The sequence below is a fragment of the Amphiura filiformis genome, chromosome 2 (assembly GCF_039555335.1).
Source record: "Amphiura filiformis chromosome 2, Afil_fr2py, whole genome shotgun sequence".
NCBI classification, from domain to species: Eukaryota; Metazoa; Echinodermata; class Ophiuroidea; order Amphilepidida; family Amphiuridae; genus Amphiura; species Amphiura filiformis.
In genome coordinates, this window is record NC_092629.1 from 85945725 (window position 1) to 85971106 (window position 25382).

Here is a 25382-nt window from a genome sequence, read left to right on the forward strand (position 1 = left end):
TAATTGACCAATCAGAGGCAATGTTAGATCGACAGGTACTGCTCAGGGGGTTAATCAATTTAAAATGATTCTGGAAGATTGTAAAAAGAGAGAAGGCTCTCAAAACCACATTTTGTTGATGACCTGTTGTGGGGTTGCCCAAGGGGGCTTCCCCCTTTGGAGTCAGACAATAAGGCAAAATATATGTCAAAACAGCAATTATTGGGGGCTGAGATCCTACTGTCCCCCTGCCCTGGTTTGGAAGCCTATGATTTAGCAATGGAATTTATATGCATGTGTGTTCCCCATGTCTATTTTTCAGTTCATAAACTGGGAGCAGCTTGATATCACAATATTCTGGCCATTCTGGAAGACAACAAACCAATGTCGAAGTTATCTAGAGGCTCCACCACTGGTCTATTCCAGTTGAAATCCATACACCCCCTAAGGAAGACATGATCTTAGTGTATCACACTGTTACACACAGGGAGTGTGTATCTCAAATGGGATTACCTGAATGGGCAACTCCATTTGAAATCTACACACGCAATATGAAGGATTAGGGGGTATGGATTTCAAGTGGAATAGTCCATTGTTTTGCTTATCATTAATGGTGGGAAAAGTAGTGAACCTTTGGATTATTTTGCCATCAAAAATCTTTGATTTTTTCAAAAGGGATTTGAAAAAGAAACATGCTTGATGCAATCTCAATTGTAAATGTTTGGTGGTGATAACATACACAATTATATGTAACCCTGTATGTATAGAACTTAGTAAACCTGAACTTTACATTTGATTTTGAGTCCTTGCCAATAATCATCAAAGATACACTATTTTAGCCCCCAAGCATCACAATTCAATATGGATGTACATAATACCAGCGTTGAGCCACATTTACTATGCCGTGTTCCAGACTGCAAATATATCACACATTTTTGTTACTTTTCGATCAACTTGCCTGCTACTCACATTCCACCAGCAGTACAGCCAAAACTCTTTCCTACCTCGGATTGGATAGAGTATATTTCCTACCTCATGGATACAATATTGCACTAAAAAGTTATAGAACACATGCATCTATATTCTGGTAACCTGGGTTCTCCTCCTCCTATCATAGATGTCATCATCCTCATCTTCGCTCTCATCCATAGCACCATCTGCGAGTAGCATCTGTAGCGAGTCCCCATTTTTGGTCTGTATGTGATGCTCAACTTTGGTTTGTCCTGAGAAAATACACATGACAAAATGGGTATATTATGGTTAAATTTATTGCTATCAAACATCTGCACCTGAGACTAGGACTAGGACTAATGATTTCATAATTTTTTAACAACCTGTGGCAAATCCAGGCAAACTTTCCAAAGGGAAATATTGCAGCAATCCCGCTTCCGAAGTGATTTATCCATGGACTTAAAAGATACAGACAAATTCCAAGCAGACAAAGTCTCAGCATCACCTGATAATGAGGGCTGATCATTCCATGAAGTACAACAGATGAAACTCCCACACACATAATGCATATTTTTACGGTCTTTTGCATCAACGCAAAAATGCTCTATCGCGATGGTACGCAATGCTGGCGTAATTGGTAGACATGCATGATCGAATGATCAACCCTTATGAATATGCGAGAATTCGCAGCATACAATACACAGGGACTTTGGCTGTTGAAAAATAGTATGTATTGCTGTTGCAAAACAGTCTGTATTAAGTCTATGGATTTGTCTTTGGGCAGATACACAAATTGGTACTCAATCATGCCAAATGTACTGTGATTTCTGGTCGATTTTGTCCTTTGAATTTCGAGCCAGAGGGGTTATACTAAAATGCAGCAAACCTTTGACGAGCGCGACTACCGTGATGTTGCAAATTCGGCGCTAACAACGCGTACGGCGCACAGTTCATTCATAAATTTCCACTCTGCAACAACAGATCGCCTCAGCAGCCAATCAGAGACAAGTGCGTGCAACGCAGTAAATACGTGATGTATCCTTACAATACGCGCTCGTCAAAGGTTTACTGCATTTTAGTATAGTATGCCACTACTACCATATTAGGTTATTCCAGTTGAAATCCATAAACACCCTATGTAAGACATGACCTTTATCTCCCATACGGGGAGTGTGAATGGGGTTACCTGATAGTGACTCCATTTTGAAATCTACACCCCTTGTGTGGGTGATTATAGGTCATGTCTTCCATGGGAGTGTAAAGATTTTAACTGGAATAGCCCATGCATTGAACCAGTTGCTATGGTTCACAACTAGCCTGCCAGCAATTCAAATAGCCTAGATATTTATATTAAATGCATGATCAATCAAATACTGTTTAATTTTCAATTATTCACTGGGCAATCCCAAGCACCAGCTATTGTTACAAGTTGCCCAATGCCTACCATCAGTTTTTTAGTAAGATGATATGCAAAACAGAGTATTCTGAAGATGATCCCATCTTTGATTGGTAACCAGTGAAGAAGTTTAATAACAGGTGAAATAGGAAAGAAACGGTACTGAAATCAGCTTACCTTTTGATTGTAAAGCTTTGGTAATAACATGCAGTGTGATTCCTGAGATGCATATGACAATGCCAAAGGCATTTAATGCTGTCATCTTGTCCGAGTTGATTTCTGCAGCTAAAAACAAGGTGATAATTTCCTGAAATAAAAATAAAATAACAGTAAAAGTTGTGATAATCGTTGATAATTACCTGTCATATGTGGGTTGTAAGCTATGTGTTGTTCAGGCGGCGAGTGGCATGATAGAGCCGGCAACTTGTGAAACTGCCCGGCCGTATGGCATTTTCCATACACTCGGTTAGTTTTGTGGGGTTCATTATCGCGAACCCCAACGGTTTTAGCTTGTATTTATATTATTTATTAACATAGGCCTATTTGTTTGTGATATTTCAAGCCTTTTAAAATGTCAAAATAATCCCATTCAATTACACGGTTGACGATGGAAATTTACTGAATTTAGAGAATGCACAGCGCATACCACCTGGTGTTGTGGTAAATTACCTAAACTTCACATTTTAGATATTTCAGCTATATTCTCTAACCATACTAACAATATTATTGTTAAAGAGGAAGCATAAATGTATGTTAAAAAGCTGCATGTATTGTTGTTAATGTTAACTTATATAGGTATTTTCAGCATTGTACATTGACTTGTGAATGTGCTGTAATCATGAATGCCCGTCTTGGGGGCCGTGTACATATGCAAGCATTGCCACCCATGTCACATTAGAAATCAGTGCACATGCAAAATGTCCAACGACTGCATATACTAATCGCATAGGCTACATGTGCACATCATTCACTACATCGCAATAAACTGAACAATTATGAAAATCAACATAAGGCAAAACAAAAGATTTGTCTCAGAAAAAAAGAAAACGGAAAATGGAAATCTTAATCTATATAGTGCTTGCTTTCTGTTGAAAAGGGCTATGTGAATGCACAACTTGCTGTTTTATTGCATTTTTGGGCCACATGTTGTTCTTGCCACTATGCAGCTGAATTTTTATATATTGTTCTAATAACTAAAAAATTGTGACCTGCTACCGCGACATGAGTGTGTAGTCGCAAGTCGGTAGTTTCCAGACATCCTGGATGCTGAGTTGATGTCCTTTGTTTGCCGCGCTCCTGTACAAGCAAGTAGTATGCCTTTTGTAAATGGGCCATTGTGCCCCCCCTTTACAAAGGACATACAGACATACTTTTGGCTTGAACAGGTGTGTGTGAAACAAAGAACACCAACACAGCAGCCAGAACGTCTCAAAACTACCAAGTTGTGACTTGATGCTCACTTCATGATAGCAGGTCACAAATGGTAAAAAAAACCTGAATAAAAAAGACTGTATGCATGGTCTTCTGAGACAAACCCTTTCTTTCTTATTTGTTACAGCTTCAAATTACCTTAACTATTCCGGATATTGATAACGTTAGACTAGATGTCCTTGATAACAGTAAATACTCTGACAGTGCTAACATGAACGCTAAACAAGCACCAAATAATAACATCATGGACGTATGGAATATCACATCTACATTGATGAAGCCTAAAAATCTTTGGTCGATGAAATTCTTATACCTACAAGGGAAAAAGAGACATAACATGGTCAAAGTGAGTGAATACCCTGGTGATGTTGTCGTATCAAAACTAAACTGCACACAGAATGCAAACAAACATGCATGCACGTCACGGTTGTTTGATGTGATCTTTTATTAGTTTTTCAAACAAAACATCATGTACAACCCAATTTTTAGGCTTAAACAGCTTAAAGCGGTATCGTACTAATGTATGCAGATGCTTTTGAGTCATTTTCAACTTTAATTTCCCCTTATTTACAACATTATTCACTTTCACAGCATTTTTAAAGCTTTTTCGGATATAAAATGTATCTATTTATGATTTAGATACTGGAAATTACTCTTTCAGGCTTTTAATAAAAATAATTCCTTTTATTTTTTGATGAAATATGTTTATAAAATTTCTTTGTTGCTTGTTTCACCTATTCCACCTGTTTTAATGGCAGTATTGATTACCTACCCCTTGCAAATTAAGAAATACGATTTATGATAAATAGCGCCATCTATAGTTTGTATTTTCTTAATTATGAAGCCAATTCTATATACATCAAACAACCGTGGCACTTTGTTTCAATGTTGGCCGAGCACATTGCAAAATAATCCAGAGGTTGGTTATTTTGCCCCTTATAAAAGTGAGAAAAAGAATTCTGCCCCCATAAGCAGCGGCAGTGCCAGAATTTGTTTTTCGAAAAAAAAGGAGTACAATATGGAGGGGAGTAAATTTGAGGGTAATTGGGAGGGGCGAATTTGGGGGTTCTAGATAGGGTAAAAAGTGGGGTAAAGTCCAAATTTAGGAAGGAAAATACCCCCACCCCTGCCACTACCAGTGGGGAAATTTCACTGTTACAAATGGGCCATTCCAGTTTAGATCCATACACCCCCTATGAAAGACATAACCTTAATCTCCCACACAGGGAGTGTGAATTTCAAATGGGGTTACCTGAATAGGTGATTCCATTTCAAATCTACATGCTCTGTGTGGGAAATTGGTCATGTCTTCCACAGGGGGTGTATGGATTTCAACTGGAATAGCGCAATAGCTGTACTTACCCTCAACAACAACAGCTACTGGAAGAAGTCCAATTATCATGACTGGTTGCAAATGATATATTGTATCTACTGGATTCGATAAACCTGAAAAATATGATGACAAATATTTTAAAAAAATGTTAAATCAGCATCAATAAACAATTAAACAAAAATCAACTCAGAAAACAAACCCACAAAAAATATTGCTGTGGGTGATCAACATGGCTGAACCTTGATACGACCTATTTCTGCTGACATCGTTCTTGCTTAACATTAGGATCCAACAAATACCTATAGTGCAGATCTTGATTTTAGTTAACAAAAAAACCTGTTCAAAGGGCGGATGGACTTGCTTAGTAGGGTCGGCCGGTCAGGATTTTTTATTCTGGAAGAGGCTAAATGACCCTAAAAATCACAGAAAGCTTAAGAAATCTGAAAATATTTTGCTAACATATTTTGAAAATTTTCAAAAAATTTTCAAAACATTTCCATCAAGATCAATCCATGAGTTGACCATGATAAAACCCTCTAAGTTGAATTGAGGTGATACACATAACCATCCCTAATCCAGTCCAAATCTAAACTAATTCTTATTTTTGTGTTAGAATCTGAGCTAGTGACCACCTCATGCCTCATGAAACAGAAGCGTCCATGACCATCATAAATCTTTCCAAGTTGAAGTGAATAGAGGCCCTGCATGCTTTTATTGATTGGCTCCAAACAAAGGATTTGAACCGGTGCCCTTCACCGTGCAATCCATTTAATCAAATGTTGTCATCAACCTATTTGGTCTTAGTGCATTTGTTATGTGCATGAGACAAACTGTCGCGGTAGATTGCAATCATGCTTTTGTTAAATGCATTTGAGAAGTCGCCATATTTACGATATGATACGTCATATGCACAATCTCTATTGTTTCACATGACATAAGTATCCCTAATCCAGTTCAAATCTTACCTAATTCTTGTTTTTGTGTTAGGATCTGAGCTAGTGACCATCTCAAGCCTCCTATAACAGAAGCCCCAATGACCATAATAAAACCTTCGAGGTTGAATTGAGTTGATTCACATAAGTATCCCTAATCCAGTTCAAATCTTACCTAATTCTTGTTTTTGTGTTAGGATCTGAGCTAGTGACCATCTCAAGCCTCCTATAACAGAAGCCCCAATGACCATAATAAAACCTTCGAGGTTGAATTGAGTTGATTCACATAAGTATCCCTAATCCAGTTCAAATCTTACCTAATTCTTGTTTTTGTGTTAGGATCTGAGCTAGTGACCATCTCAAGCCTCCTATAACAGAAGCCCCAATGACCATAAGAAAACCTTCGAGGTTGAATTGAGTTGATTCACATAAGTATCCCTAATCCAGTTCAAATCTTACCTAATTCTTGCTTTTGTGTTAGAATCTGAGCTAGTGACCATCTCAAGCCTCCTATAACAGAAGCCCTAATGACCATAATAAAACATTTGAGGTTGAATTGAGTTGATTCACATAACCATCCCTAATCCAGTTCAAATCTTACCTAATTCTTGTTTTTGTGTTAGAATCTGAGCTAGTGACCATCTCAAGCCTCCTATAACAGAAGCCCTAATTACCATAATAAAACATTCAAGGTTGAATTGAGTTGATTCACATAAGTATCCCTAATCCAGTTCAAATCTTACCTAATTCTTGCTTTTATGTTAGAATCTGAGCTAGTGACCATCTCAAGCCTCCTATAACAGAAGCCCCAATGACCATAATAAAACATTCAAGGTTGAATTGAGTTGATTCACATAAGTATCCCTAATCCAGTTCAAATCTTACCTAATTCTTGCTTTTATGTTAGAATCTGAGCTAGTGACCATCTCAAGCCTCCTATAACAGAAGCCCCAATGACCATAATAAAACATTCAAGGTTGAATTGAGTTGATTCACATAAGTATCCCTAATCCAGTTCAAATCTTACCTAATTCTTGTTTTTGTGTTAGAATCTGAGCTAGTGACCATCTCAAACCTCCTATAACAGAAGCCCCAATGACCATAATAAAACATTTGAGGTTGAATTGAGTTGATTCACATAAGTATCCCTAATCCAGTTCAAATCTTACCTAATTCTTGCTTTTGAGTTAGAATCTGAGCTAGTGACCATCTCAAGCCTCCTATAACAGAAGCCCCAATGACCATAATAAAACCTTCGAGGTTGAATTGAGTTGATTCGACATAAGTATCCCTGATTCACATAAGTATCCCTGATCGCATTAGTTGGAGAAAGCTTTGAGGCCTGCTCCGCAGCCGACTGATGATGATGATCCCTAATCCAGATCAAATCTTACCTACATGTAATTCTTGCTTTTGTGTTAGAATCTGAGCTAGTGACCATCTCAAGCCTCCTATAACAGAAGCCCCAATGACCATAATAAAACATTCGAGGTTGAATTGAGTTGATTCACATAAGTATCCCTAATCCAGTTCAAATCTTACCTAATTCTTGTTTTTGTGTTAGGATCTGAGCTAGTGACCATCTCAAGCCTCCTATAACAGAAGCCCCAATGACCATAATAAAACATTTGAGGTTGAATTGAGTTGATTCACATAAGTATCCCTAATCCAGTTCAAATCTTACCTAATTCTTGTTTTTGTGTTAGAATCTGAGCTAGTGACCATCTCAAGCCTCCTATAACTGAAGCCCCAATGACCATAATAAAACCTTCGAGGTTGAATTGAGTTGATTCACATAAGTATCCCTAATCCAGTTCAAATCTTACCTAATTCTTGCTTTTGTGTTAGAATCTGAGCTAGTGACCATCTCAAGCCTCCTATAACAGAAGCCCCAATGACCATAATAAAACATTCAAGGTTGAATTGAGTTGATTCACATAAGTATCCCTAATCCAGTTCAAATCTTACCTAATTCTTGCTTTTATGTTAGAATCTGAGCTAGTGACCATCTCAAGCCTCCTATAACAGAAGCCCCAATGACCATAATAAAACATTTGAGGTTGAATTGAGTTGATTCACATAAGTATCCCTAATCCAGTTCAAATCTTACCTAATTCTTGTTTTTGTGTTAGGATCTGAGCTAGTGACCATCTCAAGCCTCCTATAACAGAAGCCCCAATGACCATAATAAAACATTTGAGGTTGAATTGAGTTGATTCACATAAGTATCCCTAATCCAGTTCAAATCTTACCTAATTCTTGCTTTTGAGTTAGAATCTGAGCTAGTGACCATCTCAAGCCTCCTATAACTGAAGCCCCAATGACCATAAGAAAACCTTCGAGGTTGAATTGAGTTGATTCACATAAGTATCCCTAATCCAGTTCAAATCTTACCTAATTCTTGCTTTTGAGTTAGAATCTGAGCTAGTGACCATCTCAAGCCTCCTATAACTGAAGCCCCAATGACCATAAGAAAACCTTCGAGGTTGAATTGAGTTGATTCACATAAGTATCCCTAATCCAGTTCAAATCTTACCTAATTCTTGTTTTTGTGTTAGAATCTGAGCTAGTGACCATCTCAAGCCTCCTATAACAGAAGCCCCAATGACCATAATAAAACATTTGAGGTTGAATTGAGTTGATTCACATAAGTATCCCTAATCCAGTTCAAATCTTACCTAATTCTTGTTTTTGTGTTAGGATCTGAGCTAGTGACCATCTCAAGCCTCCTATAACTGAAGCCCCAATGACCATAAGAAAACCTTCGAGGTTGAATTGAGTTGATTCACATAAGTATCCCTAATCCAGTTCAGATCTTACCTAATTCTTGCTTTTGTGTTAGAATCTGAGCTAGTGACCATCTCAAGCCTCCTATAACAGAAGCCCCAATGACCATAATAAAACCTTCGAGGTTGAACTGAGTCGACTCATAGGTGAACATGAAGAGCCCCACTGCGATCAGGAATACAATCACAGCTTGACTTAGATGCTGTCAAAAAAAATAAGAGGAAACATGGGATGGTAAGGCTAGTGTACATAATACTGTTTTCATGTAATTGTAGTCAGTGTTAAAACTACAAAGGCACTCAGGCTATGAAGCCCATGAAAATTAACCCTAACACTGGACCCTGCTTATTGGGATCGGAAGTCAAAGAAGATCCGAAAAAGTCAAGGAGAAGAAGAATTTTTGACTTGGCACCCCCGGGATTCGAACCTTTGACCCCCCGCATGCCAAGCACACGATCACGGACCGGTAGCTACACGGGTTATTGCTGCCCGGCCAGCAATTCCGTGCGCATATAACACTTAGGGTGATTGCGTCATCGCAGACCCTGGGATGCATGCATGCGCAGAATTTTTCATCGTAAGATTTTGTGAGATTTTTGGGTGTTAGGGTTAACGATGGCCAGAAGATAGATTTCACACATTTCAGACCCACGGCCTCTACATAAAACGTTCGTAAAACGTTTTAAACAGGTTATATTTGGGCTTTGGTAAAAATGTATCCCTACATTACACGTCAGGTTTTATAAAGGCTATGAAAACGTTCTGCATGAAAACACACGACAACATTTTTAAATGTAGCAATTTGCCGTAGAAGTAGTGATGTAACAGATTTAATTCACAGGGGAGTGAGAATTTTAAATGGAATAGGCCATTTTCCTTAATCAAGTTACGTATTTTAATATACATATATATATATATATTGCTTTATGGATATTTTATATTCACACAAGAAATATACTTACTGGTCTTTGGAGACCAAATACAATAGCAAATAACAATATAAAGATGATGCAGGTTGATTTAGACATTGTGTACAGCGATATGGTGATGTAAAGTAGACTCCAATTTGACAACCCGATGTCTAGAGCACTGGCAACACCTGAAAATAGAAATGAGAGAGTTATGGGCTTATAATCGAAAACTTTAATTCAGGCAAACAGTTGTTAAAGGGGTTATCAGTGAGTTTGCCAAACCAAAACATTGTAAAATTCATCAAATTTTAAGCTTCTGCCTTTTTGGAACGAACAAAGATTGTACAATACTAACAGCGCCGTGGCTAGCGATTGTCATTGGTAGCGTGGAACATGCTGGCCACGTCAGATTGATATATATTGCCAATCGCTTTCCAGACAGATGTCATCAAAACGTCAACAAAACCACTGCGCTCCATGCAATAGTTTAATATGATATGAGCATCAGTGATTCTCTCTGAAAAAACACTAACGTGTTGGTGCTCCTCTCTAAATATAAACTGACCATCCTAACATGACGCTTTTGTGCTGGTTTCATACTTTCCTGCTGCTTGCCACTCTGAAAAAGATTTTGCTGCACCGTAGTCGCATCAGAAGTGCTAGCAATGACCAGCAGCAATAAATAATATATATCCATCAATCCACCGCTTTGACCACAGCAGGGAATCGCTACGAGTTGATTTCAAATAAAATCAGGAGTGGTGCCGCTCTGACATATGAGAACTTGATACGATTTTTGGCCAATGAGCACAGACCAAAGCTGAGCGGCAACATTGGATATCAGAGTCATGCAGCAGTCCGCTTTCAGAAAAGTACAATTAGCATAAATTATATTATGCCGCTCAGTGGCAAGCAGCAAAAAGTATGAAACTAGCATTAGTGATTCTCTTAGTACATGAAAACAAACCTGTTGGTGCTATACCCTCTGTATATAAACTGACCATTCCAGAGTGACACTTTTGGTCTTAGCGATCCTAATCTGTTGGCGCTAGCCTCTTTATGTAAAGGATCTATCCTAGCATCAGGAGGAGGGGGCGAGGAGTGATGAACAGAGACGAGGGGGTCTACAATCTCTCAGTACAAAAAAACAAACTAACCTGTTGGTGCTACACTCTGTATATAAAATGACCATACAAGAGTGACACTTCTGGTCTTAGCGATTCTAACCTGTTGGCGCTAGCCTCTGTATATAAAGGAACTATCCTAGCATCAGGAGGAGGGGGCGGGGAGTGATGAACAGAGACAAGGGGGTCTACAATCTGAGTCATGTTTATGATCCACTTTTGGAGACTGCGAGTAAGACTAACATCACTACCGGATGTGACATACATGTAACTTCCTCCAGTCATCAGCTGTTGGATCACAACATCAACAAGCTTTGATAAAGTCAGTGGCTCACTGACGAAACTGTCAGCAAGAAAATTAGTAAGTTTCTTCTACGTACTGGTTTTGACAAATTAAAAACTTGTTATCTATGCCCGTGGAACGGTGGCATAGATATTGTATTTGTTGTGTTTAGTCTTCTCCTCCTCCTTCTCCTCCTCCTTCTTCTTCTCAAGACCACTTTTTTGCACTCCTCTAGCTCAAGAACCAAAGTAGCCTCGGGGCCCAAACTTGGTATAGTGATGGCCCATGACCCCTAGCATCATCCTAGGGTACCCCCGACCCCAGAGGTCAAAGGTCATGGGCTACAGGGGTCAATATGTGTAACATTTCAAACAGCTCTAGCTCAAGAACTAGACCGCTCTCAGGGTTAATACTTAGTATAATGATGGCCCATGACCCCTAGAAGTAACTTATCGTAGCCTCGACCCCAGAGGTCAAAGGTCACAGGCTACAGGGGGAAATATGTGTAAATTTTTAAAACAGCTTTAGCTAAAGAACTATAGCGCCCTCAGGGTTCATGCTTGGTACAATGATGGCCCATGACCCTTAGATATTTCCTGAATTAACATCGACCCCAGAGGTCAAAGGTCATGGGCTACAGGGAGCAATATGTGTATAATTTCAAACAGCTCTAGTTCAAGAACTACAGCGCCTTCAGGGTTCATACTTGGTACAATGATGGCCCATGACCCAAGATGTATTCTGTGGTGGCCGCAACCCCAGAGGTCAAAGTTCAAAGGCTTTAAAAAGCTAACTAGGTACAACCTATTAACACAGTGTAGCTACCTGTGTTTGCAATGATAACGGACCGAATCGTACGTCAAGGAAATTGATCACTTGACAAAAATTCCCTTAAAAGGGAATGTGTAGGCATTTTGATATCGGTGCCTTGGACCACCTCAAAAGGCTGTCATTGTGGGACATGGCGTACGGTTGGTTAATGGGTGTTAGGAGGGTTAAGGGTTGTCACGGTTTGTAAGGGGGTGACCAAGGGGGTGGTCACCAGTTTTCTTAGATTTGGCGCCCAATTGGACGCTTTTTTATTTTAAGTGCTATGAGGATGATACTTATATCAATTAAAGCTTATAACAAGGGCTTCCACATAATGCTCACCAACTTTTGATTTGCGCCCAATTGGGCGCTTTTTTTTATTTAAGGTGCTATGAGGATAATACTTATATCAATTAAAGTTTATAACAAGGGCTTCCACGTGGTGGTCACCAACTTTTGGATTTGGCGCCCAATTGGGCGCCTTTTTATTTTAGGTGCTATGAGGATGATACTTATATCAATTAAAGTTTATAACAAGGGCTTTCACATGATGGTCACTAACTTTTGCATTTGGCGCCCAATTGGGCGTTTTTTTTAATTTTAGGTGCTATGATAATGATACTTATATCATTTAAAGCTTATACCAAGGGGTATAAGTTTTCGTTTTGTGAATAGGGGAAGGGGGGTTGGGTGTGGTCACGGGCATAGATATTCGTGTTTGGTCAAACACAACTGTGGTTTCTAGTTTATTTTGTTATTACCTTGAACCTGTTTCAAAATCCTAGCACGTTTGGTGATTTTTTCAGTACATAAAACAAAACTAACCTGTTGGTGCTACCCTCTTTAAATAAACCGACCATCCTAATGTGATGCTTTTGGTCTTAGTGATTCTCTCAGTACATTTTCTGATGGCTACAGCAATGACAAATTTGACGGCTAGATGAATTATGGTTACTGTCAGTGGGAAGTGGAAGCCCTGGAAGGAGAAAACAAAATATATAATTTAATTTAACAGCAAGTCTAACTATCAGAAGCGGCATAATGGAGAGAAAGCTGAAGAACTTTGGCCATATTGTCAGGTAACACGGAGGTGTGGAAAAACAGATTTTGCAAGGGGCTATGGAAGGCCGACGAGGAAGAGGACGTCCACCAACATCTTGGACTCATGACGTGAAGCTGGTTTCTAACCAAGGAATGCAAGGTGCAATGCACTTGTCATCATATCGAGTGAGATGGCGTACTCTTGTGAAGACCACAGCAGCGCTACAAAGCGCCACCCGACACAGAGAAGAAGATCTCAACATTTATCTCCATACTTTTCAGCTGTTACTACTCCCCTTTCATTTGTGGAATGACCCGATCATGCACTCTTAAAGTGTGATATATTAATCAGGTCATAGAAATAGACCTTTGGTCACTTAATTGTAGCACCCTCAGTCCTTGACCTGATCATTGCATCATACTTTAATAGTGCACAATTGGGTCATTCCTCAACAATTTTTAATTTTTCGAGCACCATGGCGAAAAAAAGCGGGGGTCAAAAATGAACAAATTAGTCAGCAAACAACATGTCTACCCCGATAAATCATAGACAGTAACACTATGGCTGTCGAAAGATTTTTTTTAAAAAAGCACCCTGTATGACTAAAAATTGACAGCCCTGCTTGGAATCATGAATCTAAATAGCACCAAACCCTCATCACACAAAAATGTCGACTTCTAGAATACAGACAAAATGTTCGTTGGGCAGGAAGAACCTCCTGTGTCATTGGCCCATAAACATGTTTCAAGCAAAATCTCCTATGTAACCGGTTGGCAGTTTTGTTTTAAACATGTGCAAGGGCCACAAACACATAGAAGGTTTTTCCTGCCCAACGACGATTTGAAACTCACCTTAAATAACCATTTATTGTAAAATGTCAAGCTAATAGAAAAACAGTAGTAAAACAACACCAGACTGACAGTCTTCACCGCTAACGCAAAGAAATTGAACAACGGCGATCTCTGCAACTTATGTGGAGCAGCCCGGTAGAGTTTAGCATCTAATTTGACGTCAAATTGAGTTTTTGGTTGGCCTGTCATATTTGGGATTACTATGCTCAGGCGGTCTTCTTAATATAAGTTGTTCTCAAGAACTAATACTTGTAAAATACATGGCAGGATTGATATACGGATGATCCTTAGATGTGATAATGTTGTTCAAGCCCTTATCAGCACACTAAATCAATACTTGGAAAAAGATAATTATAGTATACTGCCTGGAATGTGATCCTCATCTTCATTGTAAAACCTTCAGGACTACCATGTACATGTAGCATTGGACACAAGCTTGCAACCTCAATAATCTAATGTCAAATCTGATCTGGAAGATAAAATAAATATACAAAAGTACAAATTTCAGTTAGTACTAAAATATCGACTGCTCAGTGCCCGAAGTGGTTAAGTGTAATAGCTGCACTGTGAATATTTGGTAATTTACACACAGTATATTGTAGTCAGCTACACATGGCAGCTATTGCACTTACCCACTTCTGGCACTGAGCAGTTGATATGTAATGCAAGAAAGTGCAGTAATAAGACCAACAAGTGGCAAGAAATCTGACGTGTTTCACAGTACAGTGTTGGCCGATCCAGTCCAAGATCGCCACTGCTGATCTCCAATCACAAAAATAACAGCTCTTTTGAGCAAATGCTATCTATTTTGAACAGTACATGTATAAAACTTAGTTGAAGCGCAATTTTAGTAACATTTTTGATGCGATCACCTGCCAAGATCAGCTGTGTTTACTTTTCAAACTTTCATCATTGCTTTGCACTGTGCATGTTAGGGTGCATACCATACCTAAATACTAGTGAACAGCTCATTCTATGGGAGATTATTCCATTGTGGCTGCAGTAATTGCTGAAGCCTGGGGAAGGCTGCGCAAATAGGTATGGGACTCCAGCCTCAAATGTGAAGCTATTGGCACCTGAGCAAATTCTGAGCTTAATTTCTCTAAAAGCAAGTCAACAAGAGGGCAAAGGCGAGCGCTATGCAGGGCTGGAAAAAATTTAAATTCTGGTGGCCAACGTAGGTACTTGATACAGTGCTGCTACTCATCATCATGATCAGATCATGCTCATGGACATGAGAATCCTGTAGTGAAGTTGTAAGCAAGCATGCGGTAGGCTAAGCTTAAGTCTTGTTCGAAAATTTCTAACTTTCGTATTGAACAACCGATAGCTTGTGATATGAAAGTTAGAACGTGGAAGGATTTGCGCTCATGTAATGTACCTTGTTTGGTACATGTACACGGTTGGCATACAGGTCCCAATATCATGCATATGAATAAAAACTTCTTCCTCAAGTTAATTATTGTCTCAAAAATATGAGGATATTATTCTTGACATATTAGTAGGGTGTCCAGGTCAAAATTTTAAATTGTTAATTGTGTATTTTTTTAAATTTTATTCTAAAGAGTATGTTGAAAGACACTCATTAAAAAAATTATCAAAAACGGACAGCCCGGTCCCCAGATACAGCCGTTTTAAGGCGTCAAAAAAGCGCAATTTTAGTCGTTTTGGTAAAAAGTGCAAAAGAGGGCGCTTTTGTAGACAACATGGAAACAAAATTATTGTTTCTTTGACACTGCAATGTTTGTTATTGGAAGTATTCATCCCTTGTCTAACTATATTCCAAGTTTTATTCAAATAGCTATAGCCATTCTTGAGTTATCGCACTTTGAAAAACATCGTTTTGCCTGATATTTGATATTACCCATAATGCATTGCTTTCATGGCTCCACCTGTGAATCAAGCCTGTACAATCTCTATGGGGAATAACAAAATTGTGCTACATTGAAATACATTTTCTAAAGTACTGTTGTGAAGTTATTTGAAATGCAATTCTTATGTAACTTGGCATGTTGGTAGTACACATGATGTGGATCAAGTTTTATGTTCAATAATTTGATGTTTTGTTAGTTTTAAGGCTTAATTTGCATAAATTAGCATATCTTACAGCGATGGTACAAATGAAGCTCAAGATTTGCTATAATAAATTTGTTTGGTAATGTTTGCAATGTGATCTGTTTACACTTGACAGCAACTGTATAATATTGTTGAGAAGTGAATTAAGTATGATATGTTGTTCAAATGAACTTTTTAAAATAAAAATAACATACTTAAAATGGGATGTTCCATTTAATTAAAGGGGTAATTTTAATTGTTCTTCAATTTCGACCCTTGTCTCTTGAGGGAACACATATATACATGAATGCTCACATTTTCTATTGTAATGTTGCTAATAAATATACCTGTACTTGAAAGAACACAATTCTAGTCTTTGTCATTTTTATAATGTACAAATATTTTTGTTGAAGATGCTCAATGCATGGAACAAGTATAGTGAATCAATCCATGTTGAGGGATTTTTGTAACTTCAATTTAGGTTCACATGTATGTAAATGTACGGTAGGCTTTATGAATTGTTTTGATTATATGTAATGTACATTTGTTTCCTATTTGATGTAAAAATAGGATGGTTGAAAAATAAAATAAAAATCATTTAATACAAGTCTCATTCAATTGCAAACTGAGTGGAATATTCCATTTTGTTTATGGGTATTTCAAAGTATAGACCGAGGAGCAATTTAACCCTTGCAAAATGTGAACCAAAAATTAGAGCTAAGATTAATATGCGGAAAGAACATCAACAAACAATTCTTTAATTGACTTGATTGAGCATATTCAAAACAAAAACAAAACAAACAAACTAAAACCTCAAAGATAAAGTCCCATATCCCCTTAAACTGTCCTGTTTCATGAAATTACCAGTAACTTGAGACCTGTTATATTAAAATACAAAAGTATTTAAAAAACACTTGTGAACAATTAAAGTTAAAAGTCTTAACTTTTTTAAAGAGATTTATTTGCATGTCTTCCTTTCACATCTCATGCCCCAAACCCCTTCCCATCCCATCCTCTTTCCGGTCCCCTCCCCCCACCCAATGTTGGTGTGTATTTTTTTTAATTAAAAATATTAAATTTAAAAAAAAACGGGCTTAAATTCGAAAAAAGATACAACAAAAATGTTGTATATAAAATAAACATACAAAATAAATAAGTATTATTTTTAAAAAAATGAAAAACTAATCTAAATTTAGGGCTTTGAAAAGTGCCCCTCCAATATCATACACATCACCCTGAGACATCACCCCTATTCCAATCAATGGAATAGCCCAGCTACACCTCGTGCTTGCGATTGCAATCACTGCATACTTGGCCTGTTGGGTGATACCATATTGACCAGCAATCGTAGTAGACAATTAATGAGGGACAACATATTAATGGTTTGCGTGGTTGCATTTAAGGCCACATAAAATTAATGTTTTGGTTCTCGTCCCCGCCCGCCTCGGTTTGGGGTGCCGCATGCTTTTTTTTTTTTTTTTTTTTTTTTTTTGATTTTTGTGTTTTTTGGAAAAAACCAAAAAAATCGCTTTTTTCACTTGATTTTTTCCCCTCAATTTTTTTTTTACTTTTCTATTTTCGTGTCTGATGCTGCCTGGGGCCTCTTTAAAACTGAGACTAGTCGTAGGTCTCATATGCTTTTTCATATCGCTAGAATGTTGATAGTCTCGCACCACCATAGCGAGGTGTAGCGATTATAACACATGGGTATGAGATCTTTTTAATTCTGCTTGACGACAAAATTGATGAAAATTGCAGTGCTGGTGCCGTAGGCTGCTGGTGCAAAGTGCAAACATCGATCGTCACAAAGTCCACCAAGGTAAATACCTTCGCTTCTTACGATATACTAATATAATAAGCTTGTAAAAGCATATAAGCGTGTTGTCATGTGTTCAACCTGTTGTCATGCGTTGCATCATGACATGGAACTTGAGAACGAGGACGGTAATTGTACACGCTGCGAATTCGACAGCCATGACAGCGCATCATTCAGGCCATTCATACCGACTGAATAATTAGAAGTGCATTTGGTAATTTTATTCCTTCACTCAAATCAAACTCAAACAGTCAAATATTTGAAACAAATGAACAGCCCAAGGCGGCTATAATTTTCTTCAACTTCGGAAGGAGGTTGGGGGAGCTGGGGGAGGGAGGTCCCAAATATATGGGGGGGTCATACATTTTTGGAAAGAAACCATAGTTTTTTTTTTGGGGGGTAGGTGAGGTGTATACGTGTTTCGGTGGTGGGGCGTCATAAATTTTTTGTTGGGGAGATTGAGGTCATGTCTTCCATAGGGATGAATGGATTTCAACTGGAATAGCCCAATATACAACATTGGGCATATATTGCAGTTACTGGATGCACAGCCAACACTAGCAAAAATCCAACTCCGCTTGCTCCCCCAAAAAAAAAAAAAAAAAAAAACACCTCCCTCCCTCGTCAAATCCTGAAAATCCTCCGGACGAGAACCAAAACATTAATTTTACGCGGCCTAAACAAATCATTACGTTAGAAATAGAAATAACATTCTATTCACCATCTGCAAGCCTATGATCTTTTTAAACAAAAACCTGTACCACATAACTGCCTGGTTTTTATTGTTTATAAAACTCGGGATAAAACATCTCTAAAATGTACCAGAAGATGAACAGTCATTTTTTTTTTATTACAATCACCAACACAGAACCGGCTCCAACCGGCTTCGTGCGATCCACGTGTTAGTTGAATACGGCAACACATGCAGACTCGACATGGCGCCATCATACAGAACAGGCACATGCCTTGGTTTTGCACGTACGCTAGTCATGTGCACTAACAGCGGGGATGATATTGCGTGAGCTAGCTGGCAACACAGCAGCTGATTTTCACCTTGTTTCGCATTGAAACCAACGGGCGTGTATGGTATGACAATGTATGGGAAAGAAAATACATGTGGGCGATTTACAGAGATTTTTTTTAATGGATCTTGTAGCTGACAGAACAAGCTTTATTTTGATATCACATACAATATATTGGGCCACGGGAACCATATTTCCGTAAGTGATACATTTTTGAAAAAAATATTAAAATACTTTCCTTTATCAAAAATCTAGGGATTTCAGTATATAGGGCACTGAAGTCTGTACTTAATATACAATTAATAAAAATAATCATTTATAGGTCGTGTAGTTTCTATTTTGAGATATAAATCACCATTTTGACGAAAAATATTGGAGCCATCACAAAAAAAACGACCAACATGGCCGCTCGGATTCGGGAAAAACCTCAACTTTGGAAAATCGTAGATGCAAAAATACTCATCGGATTTCAATATTTTTTGGATTTCTATTTGATTTCATCCCTTTTTAGTTGTATTACGAAGTTGTATAACTCTATCTAAAATATTAAACAAATGAGAGCAATTCTAAAACGTTTGCTTTTTGCGTTCAACAAGCCGTGTGCTTGTGTGTGAATGGAAAACAATGGTACGCCGTGCGCTGCACAGTGGACACCCTAATATTAGTGACACCATTTGCTCGAGAAGTCTAGCCAAGCATTTGCTCACCGATAGCTTCACATTCTAGGCTAGAGACCATTGCATTCAAAATCTAGTCGGATTTGATGAAGCATGACACCGTGTAAAGCAATGGAAGTTCAGAAGTAAACACAGCCGATCACGACAGGCTATCGCATCAAAAATGTTGCTAAAATTACACTTCAGCAAAATTTTAGACTGTCCAAAATAGGCACATCTTGCTCATCAAAAGATACAGTTGACTCATCAAAATAACTTTCATCCAAATTTCAACATCTTAACAGAATAACCTCCGGTGCAAATAACTGCACCGCTGTCCGACCAAAAAATTATAGCAACGCACTCTAGCATCGAATGCGTAACTATCGTGTGCAAATTCGAAGCTAGAGTTCTCGAGTAAGACACCATGTGCTATATTCCTTCATCAATTCATCATGACTTTACTCACGAAAAACATCATTTTGTGCCAATTTTTCTCGAGTGATCGCCAGACATCACACAGTCCCCATTGTAAATAGGTGATCAACACGTGTAGTGCTGAGCTCACATGTTCAAGAACCGGAAGGGTATCACCATCAGTTTGCAATGACAAGTCAACCTTTGCAAATCAGGAGATGGATTGATTTGCCCAGTCACTGGATTTTCTCAAATCTTTAATCACCAACGCAGTTGGCAGTTGTCAAAACATCTTTGATTAAGCAAGGTTGCAGAATTAAACAGACTCATAATATGGTCGGAATTTGTACTTCAGCGCCTGTGTTTCCGGTTAAAAGTAAGCAAACACTTCAGCTAAGATACATAAATGTTAGCCAAGCTAAATTGAAGCCAAAGTGGACAATCTAAAAAATTGTTTTGCTGCATTTTAAAACTGAAGACGCTACGATGACTGACCGTGTTATACTAGCAATCTCTATCTTCTATCCACACATTTAAACCATCGTGTCGTCGTGGATAGTAGATAAGATTTCTCGATCAAAGCTAGTCCTGCCAACAAGACTTCAGTCTTTGACATAAACATATGACATCTACGGACTTGAATCAGTAATCAGATAATGTCATAATGTTATAAGATTTACTGAACTTACAGCAGGGCTGTCAACTTTTTGGAATTTCTTGGCGTGAGACAGAGGCGTACCGGGATTTGCCGACTTCAATGTTCATTTGGATCCATGATTATTTGAGCCACAGCTCTCGAGAATGTGAAGAGCGGGGGGGGGGACAACATGGCGATGCCGATGCGTGGATTTTACTCAATTTTCAGCTTTTTGCGTGAGATTTACTTTTAGGCGTGAGATTATACTACCTTGGCGTGAGAAAGTGACCCAATGCGTGAGACTCACGGCCAATGCGTGAGAGTTGACAGCCCTGCTTACAGTTACTGGAACTGCTAGTCAGCATGTCAGCTAGTGTTTTGTAGTACTAGCGGTAAGTTCCCGGGGTAAGCTTATAATTTTGCACATGCATGACATGTGTAATTGAACAAACGTAAAACTACTGCACTCGCACTCAAGCTTTCTTACCAATTACCCGGTAAATAAGTTTAATCAACACATTTTTGTTGAGTAACAAGCATCGTGATATTTTCTGCTGAAATAATAAATTTTGGCTACTCCACGTCGTCAAAATCCTGTATGCAATTTTTGGCAATCCATGTATTCCAGCTGTTCAAGATACTTATGAATAATAAGCAGGTGACGTATTGACGCTCATGATTGGATGATTGATTGGGAGTTTTCAACCCCTTTTGGTCAAAAAAGGTCCAATATTTTTGGGGAAAAAGTCCACTTTTTCAAAATCCGCCCAGTCCAAAAAGGTCCAAATTTTGAAATAAAAAATCCAGTTTTTCAAAATCACCCCCCCAAAAAAAAATTCCTGGTTACGGGCCCGTCCTGCACCAGTGTAGTGATTGAATAATTGATTGATTGATAGATTAATTGAATGATTGGATGATTACCTAGCCGGGACACCGGCTAGGTCTTGTGATGCTATCGGATCTTTCTTCTTCTTCTTCTTCTTCTGGCAACATTTTTCAAAATGCTTCTTCACCTACATGTTACATCGTACAATGACGTCACTTGCACATATGCATCGTCTATATCCAGTGTCTATAGGGTGTTCACAGATTTGGGGTCAAAGGTCATTAAGGGGTCATTTCCGGTATAAAACCAAATATCTTCAAAATGCTTCTTCTTCCACAAATTACAAGTGATGGTGACATGCTTTAGTCATGTGACTTGACTTTGATCGGTGTCTATAGGGTGTTCACAGATAAGGGGTCAAAGGTCATTAAAAGGGTCATTTCCGGTCTGAAAGCTAAAAATATTAAAAAAATCACTGTTTTTACAAATGACATAGCAGAGTGTCGTCATTAGCACACATACATTGCTACTACCCAGGGTCTTTGGGGTGTCTACAGTTTTGGGGTCAAAGGTCATTAAGGGTCGCTTCCGGTTAAAACCAAAATCATCAAATATGTTCATTCTTTTTTATCTCAAAACGTAACCAGACCAGAGTGACATAAACTTCATATATGCATTAGTGTTACTCGATGTATGCACGGTATTTTTATTATTTTGGTCAAAGGTCATTTAGACGTCATTTCCGGTTTGAAGCTAAATAACTTCAAGAATTTTTATCTCCATAACTAAGCATAGTAGATTTTTTTAATTTAAACTGTAACAATGCATTTTCTCGGTGTATATGAGGTTTTTTTATATTGGGGTCAAAGGTCATTAAGGAGGTCAAAACGTCAAATTTGCAAAAAATGTTTAAAAGTACGGAAAAGTAGCTGTATCTCAGCATATGGAAGACGGATAAAGCCCCTACATGCTACAGTGATGCACCATTAATGGTGTGAGATGTCCATAATAGCCGGTCAAAGGTCAAACTTTAAGTTCAGACTGGCATTTCCGGCCCCGGCTAGGTCCAGATCTGTAACCAGATCTAGTTTTTATTTTTATTTAAAATGACTGCATACTGACAAGCATGAGACACAGTTATTGGAAACATTGATGCAGGAATTAGGCTTAGGCCTACATTTAATCATAGGATTTAAATCAGCAAAGCAATTAGGCCTGGTCAAAGAAGTACGGTATAAGAAATCAAAACTCCTCAAGACTTGAGAATACAAAGATGTTCTCAAGGGTTTGGGATGCATAAGAGAGCCTCAACATCTTAAGGGCTGCCCGAAGGGCTGTAGGCCTAATTATGAGCCGGGGTAAAAATTCCGAACGGGCCCGCCAAAATTCGCTTGCCCCCCCCCCTCAGCCTGCCAAAAATCGCTTGCCCCCTCTCAGCTTGCCAAAAATCTTTGCCTCCCCCCCCCCCACCCCACCCCACCCCTCGACACATGCCAAATTTTCGGGTTGTTTGATGTGACCATTTATTAATTTTTCGAACAAAACATTATTATAATGTTCAATTCTAGACCTGAGTAGGGGAAGGTGGGGCATAACGGACCCCCGGGGCAAAACGGACCCATAGGGAAAAATAGGCCTTGGCAATACTGCCGTCTATGCAAATTATATTGAGGAACACAAGTAGGGCCCAGGCGGCGGATGACATGATCGAGCCGGCAACTCGTGAAACCGCCCGGCCGTATGGCATTTTCCATATACTCGGTTAGTTTTGTGGGGTTCATTATCGAACCCCAACGGTTTTAGCTTGTATTTATATTATTTATCAACATAGGCCTATTTGTTTGTGATATTTCAAGCGTTTTAAAATTTCAAAATAATCCCATTCAATTACACGGTTGACGATGAAAATTTACTGAATTTAGGGACTGCATGTCATACACCACCTGGTAGGGCCTATGGCCACGCAGATTTACAACAAAAATTTGATCTGAAACAATCTACTGACATCCGAGCAAGATCGAGTCAAAAAATTACAACCTGTCTGACGTAAGATATGTAGATATATGTTTAATGCGCTGAAATTTTACCTCATTAATATCGGATTCCCAAATAATTGTGTAGGCCTATATTGTAAACACTAAGGTACTAGCTTTGAGCTGTATGTAGGGGAAGGTGGGGCATAACGGAACCCTTAACTTTGAGGATGCTCTGTGACGTCACCATAAGTAATATGACTGTAAAAATTATATGTTCAGTTGAAGTTTGTATTTACCTTTAATATACCATTAACCAATATAACTTGAATCTTACAATTTTTTATAAAAATGAAGAAATATTTTCACAAAAAAAAAACCGTTTTGCCCCACTATCGGGGCAAAACGGAACCCCCCTATGGGGCAAAACGGCACCCTGGGTGTAAACTTATATCAGTTGTTCCATCGGTAGGCCCTAGGCCTAGTTATATGTAGGCCTATATTCAGTTACAATATTAAGTGGGCCTACCATCTCTGTGGAGTGAGTGGTTAACTTCTTATAGGCCTAGTAGGCCTATAATATGTATGACCAATATTTGATCAGAAAGAAATATTCAGTAGGCCTACCATCTCTGTGGAGTAAGTGGTTAACTTTTAATCATTAATTCTATCTGTAGGTCTAGTTATATGTCTATGTTTCAGCGAAGTGTTTACCATGTTCGAGTAGGCCCCTAGATAACGCCTACATTTCCTTGAGTGAAGACAAGTTATGTCCAATTGGGGCAAAACGGAACCCATCTGTGGGACAAAACGCCCGGGGCAAAACGGAACCCTGTTCCGTTATGCCCCACACCTAGGGTTCCGTTTTGCCCCATACCCGATTTTTTAGAAATAGGTTGCATGCATAATACATCGTAGCATATAGGCCATGCACTTAATACAGCTCATGGCTAGTACCTTCGTGTTTACAATATACACAATTATTTGGGAATCCGATATTAATGAAGTAAAATTTCAGCGCATTAAACATCTACATATCTTACACCAGACGGGTAGTAATTTTTGACTCGATCTTGCTCGAATGTCAGTGGATTGTTTCAGATAAAATTTTGTTGTAAATCCTCGTAGCCATACTTGTGTTCCTCAATATAATTTGCATAGACGGCAGTATTGCCAAGGCCTATTTTTCCAGGTGGTTCCGTTTTGCCCCGGGGGTCCGTTATGCCCCACCTTCCCCTACTGCATGGCCTATATGCTACAATGTGTTATGCATGCAACCTATTCCTAAAAAATCGGGTATGGGGCAAAACGGAACCCCTAGTGTGGGGCATAACGGAACAGGGTTCCGTTTTGCCCCGGGCGTTTTGCCCCACAGATGGGTTCCGTTTTGCCCCAATTGGACATAATACGTTTTCACTCAAGGAAATGTAGGCGTTATCTAGGGGCCTACTCGAGCATGGTAAACACTTCGCTGAAACATAGGCATATTAAACTAGGCCTATACAGATAGAATTAATGATTAAAAGTTAACTCACTCCACAGAGATGGGTAGGCCTACTTAATGTTTCTTTCTAATCAAATATTGGTCATATATATTAAGGCCTACAAGGTCTATAAGAAGTTAACCACTCACTCCACAGAGATGGTAGGCTCACTTAATATTGTAACTGAATATAGGCCTACATAAAACTAGGCCTATATGGCCTACCGAAGGAACTACTGATATAAGTTTACACCCAGGGTGCCGTTTTGCCCCATAGGGGGGTTCCGTTTTGCCCCGATAGTGGGGCAAAACGGTTTTATTTTTTTGAAAATATTTCTTCATTTTTATAAAAAATTGTAAGATTCCAGTTATATTGGTTAATGGTATATTAAAGGTAAATACAATCTTCAACTGAACATATACTTTTTACAGTCATATTACTTATGGTGACGTCACAGAGCATCCTCGAAGTTAAGTGTTCCGTTATGCCCCACCTTCCCCATACCGGTACCAAAAGCTGTCACACTAATAAACTGTATATACACATATATTTTGTAGCAACTGTTAACATAGATTTTCGTTTCTATATCAAATTATTTATATTTTTCTGCTATTTTATGGTAATTTTAATTCTATAAACTGTACATTTTTGTGCAAATTGAGGGCG

General features: G+C 38.6%; 1 protein-coding gene across 1 annotated transcript; it reads right to left on the reverse strand.

Moving 5' to 3' along the window:
* Positions 1-772: 772 nt before the first annotated feature.
* Positions 773-21051, reverse strand: LOC140146747 (solute carrier family 35 member C2-like). Its single transcript, XM_072168622.1, is given in 10 exon segments — positions 773-1202; positions 2504-2633; positions 3896-4047; positions 4050-4070; positions 5120-5203; positions 8843-9011; positions 9772-9908; positions 12763-12913; positions 13831-14299; positions 20921-21051. Coding segments are annotated over 9 exon segments (1179 nt in total). The 5' UTR covers positions 14020-14299; positions 20921-21051; the 3' UTR covers positions 773-1056.
* Positions 21052-25382: the final 4331 nt, after the last annotated feature.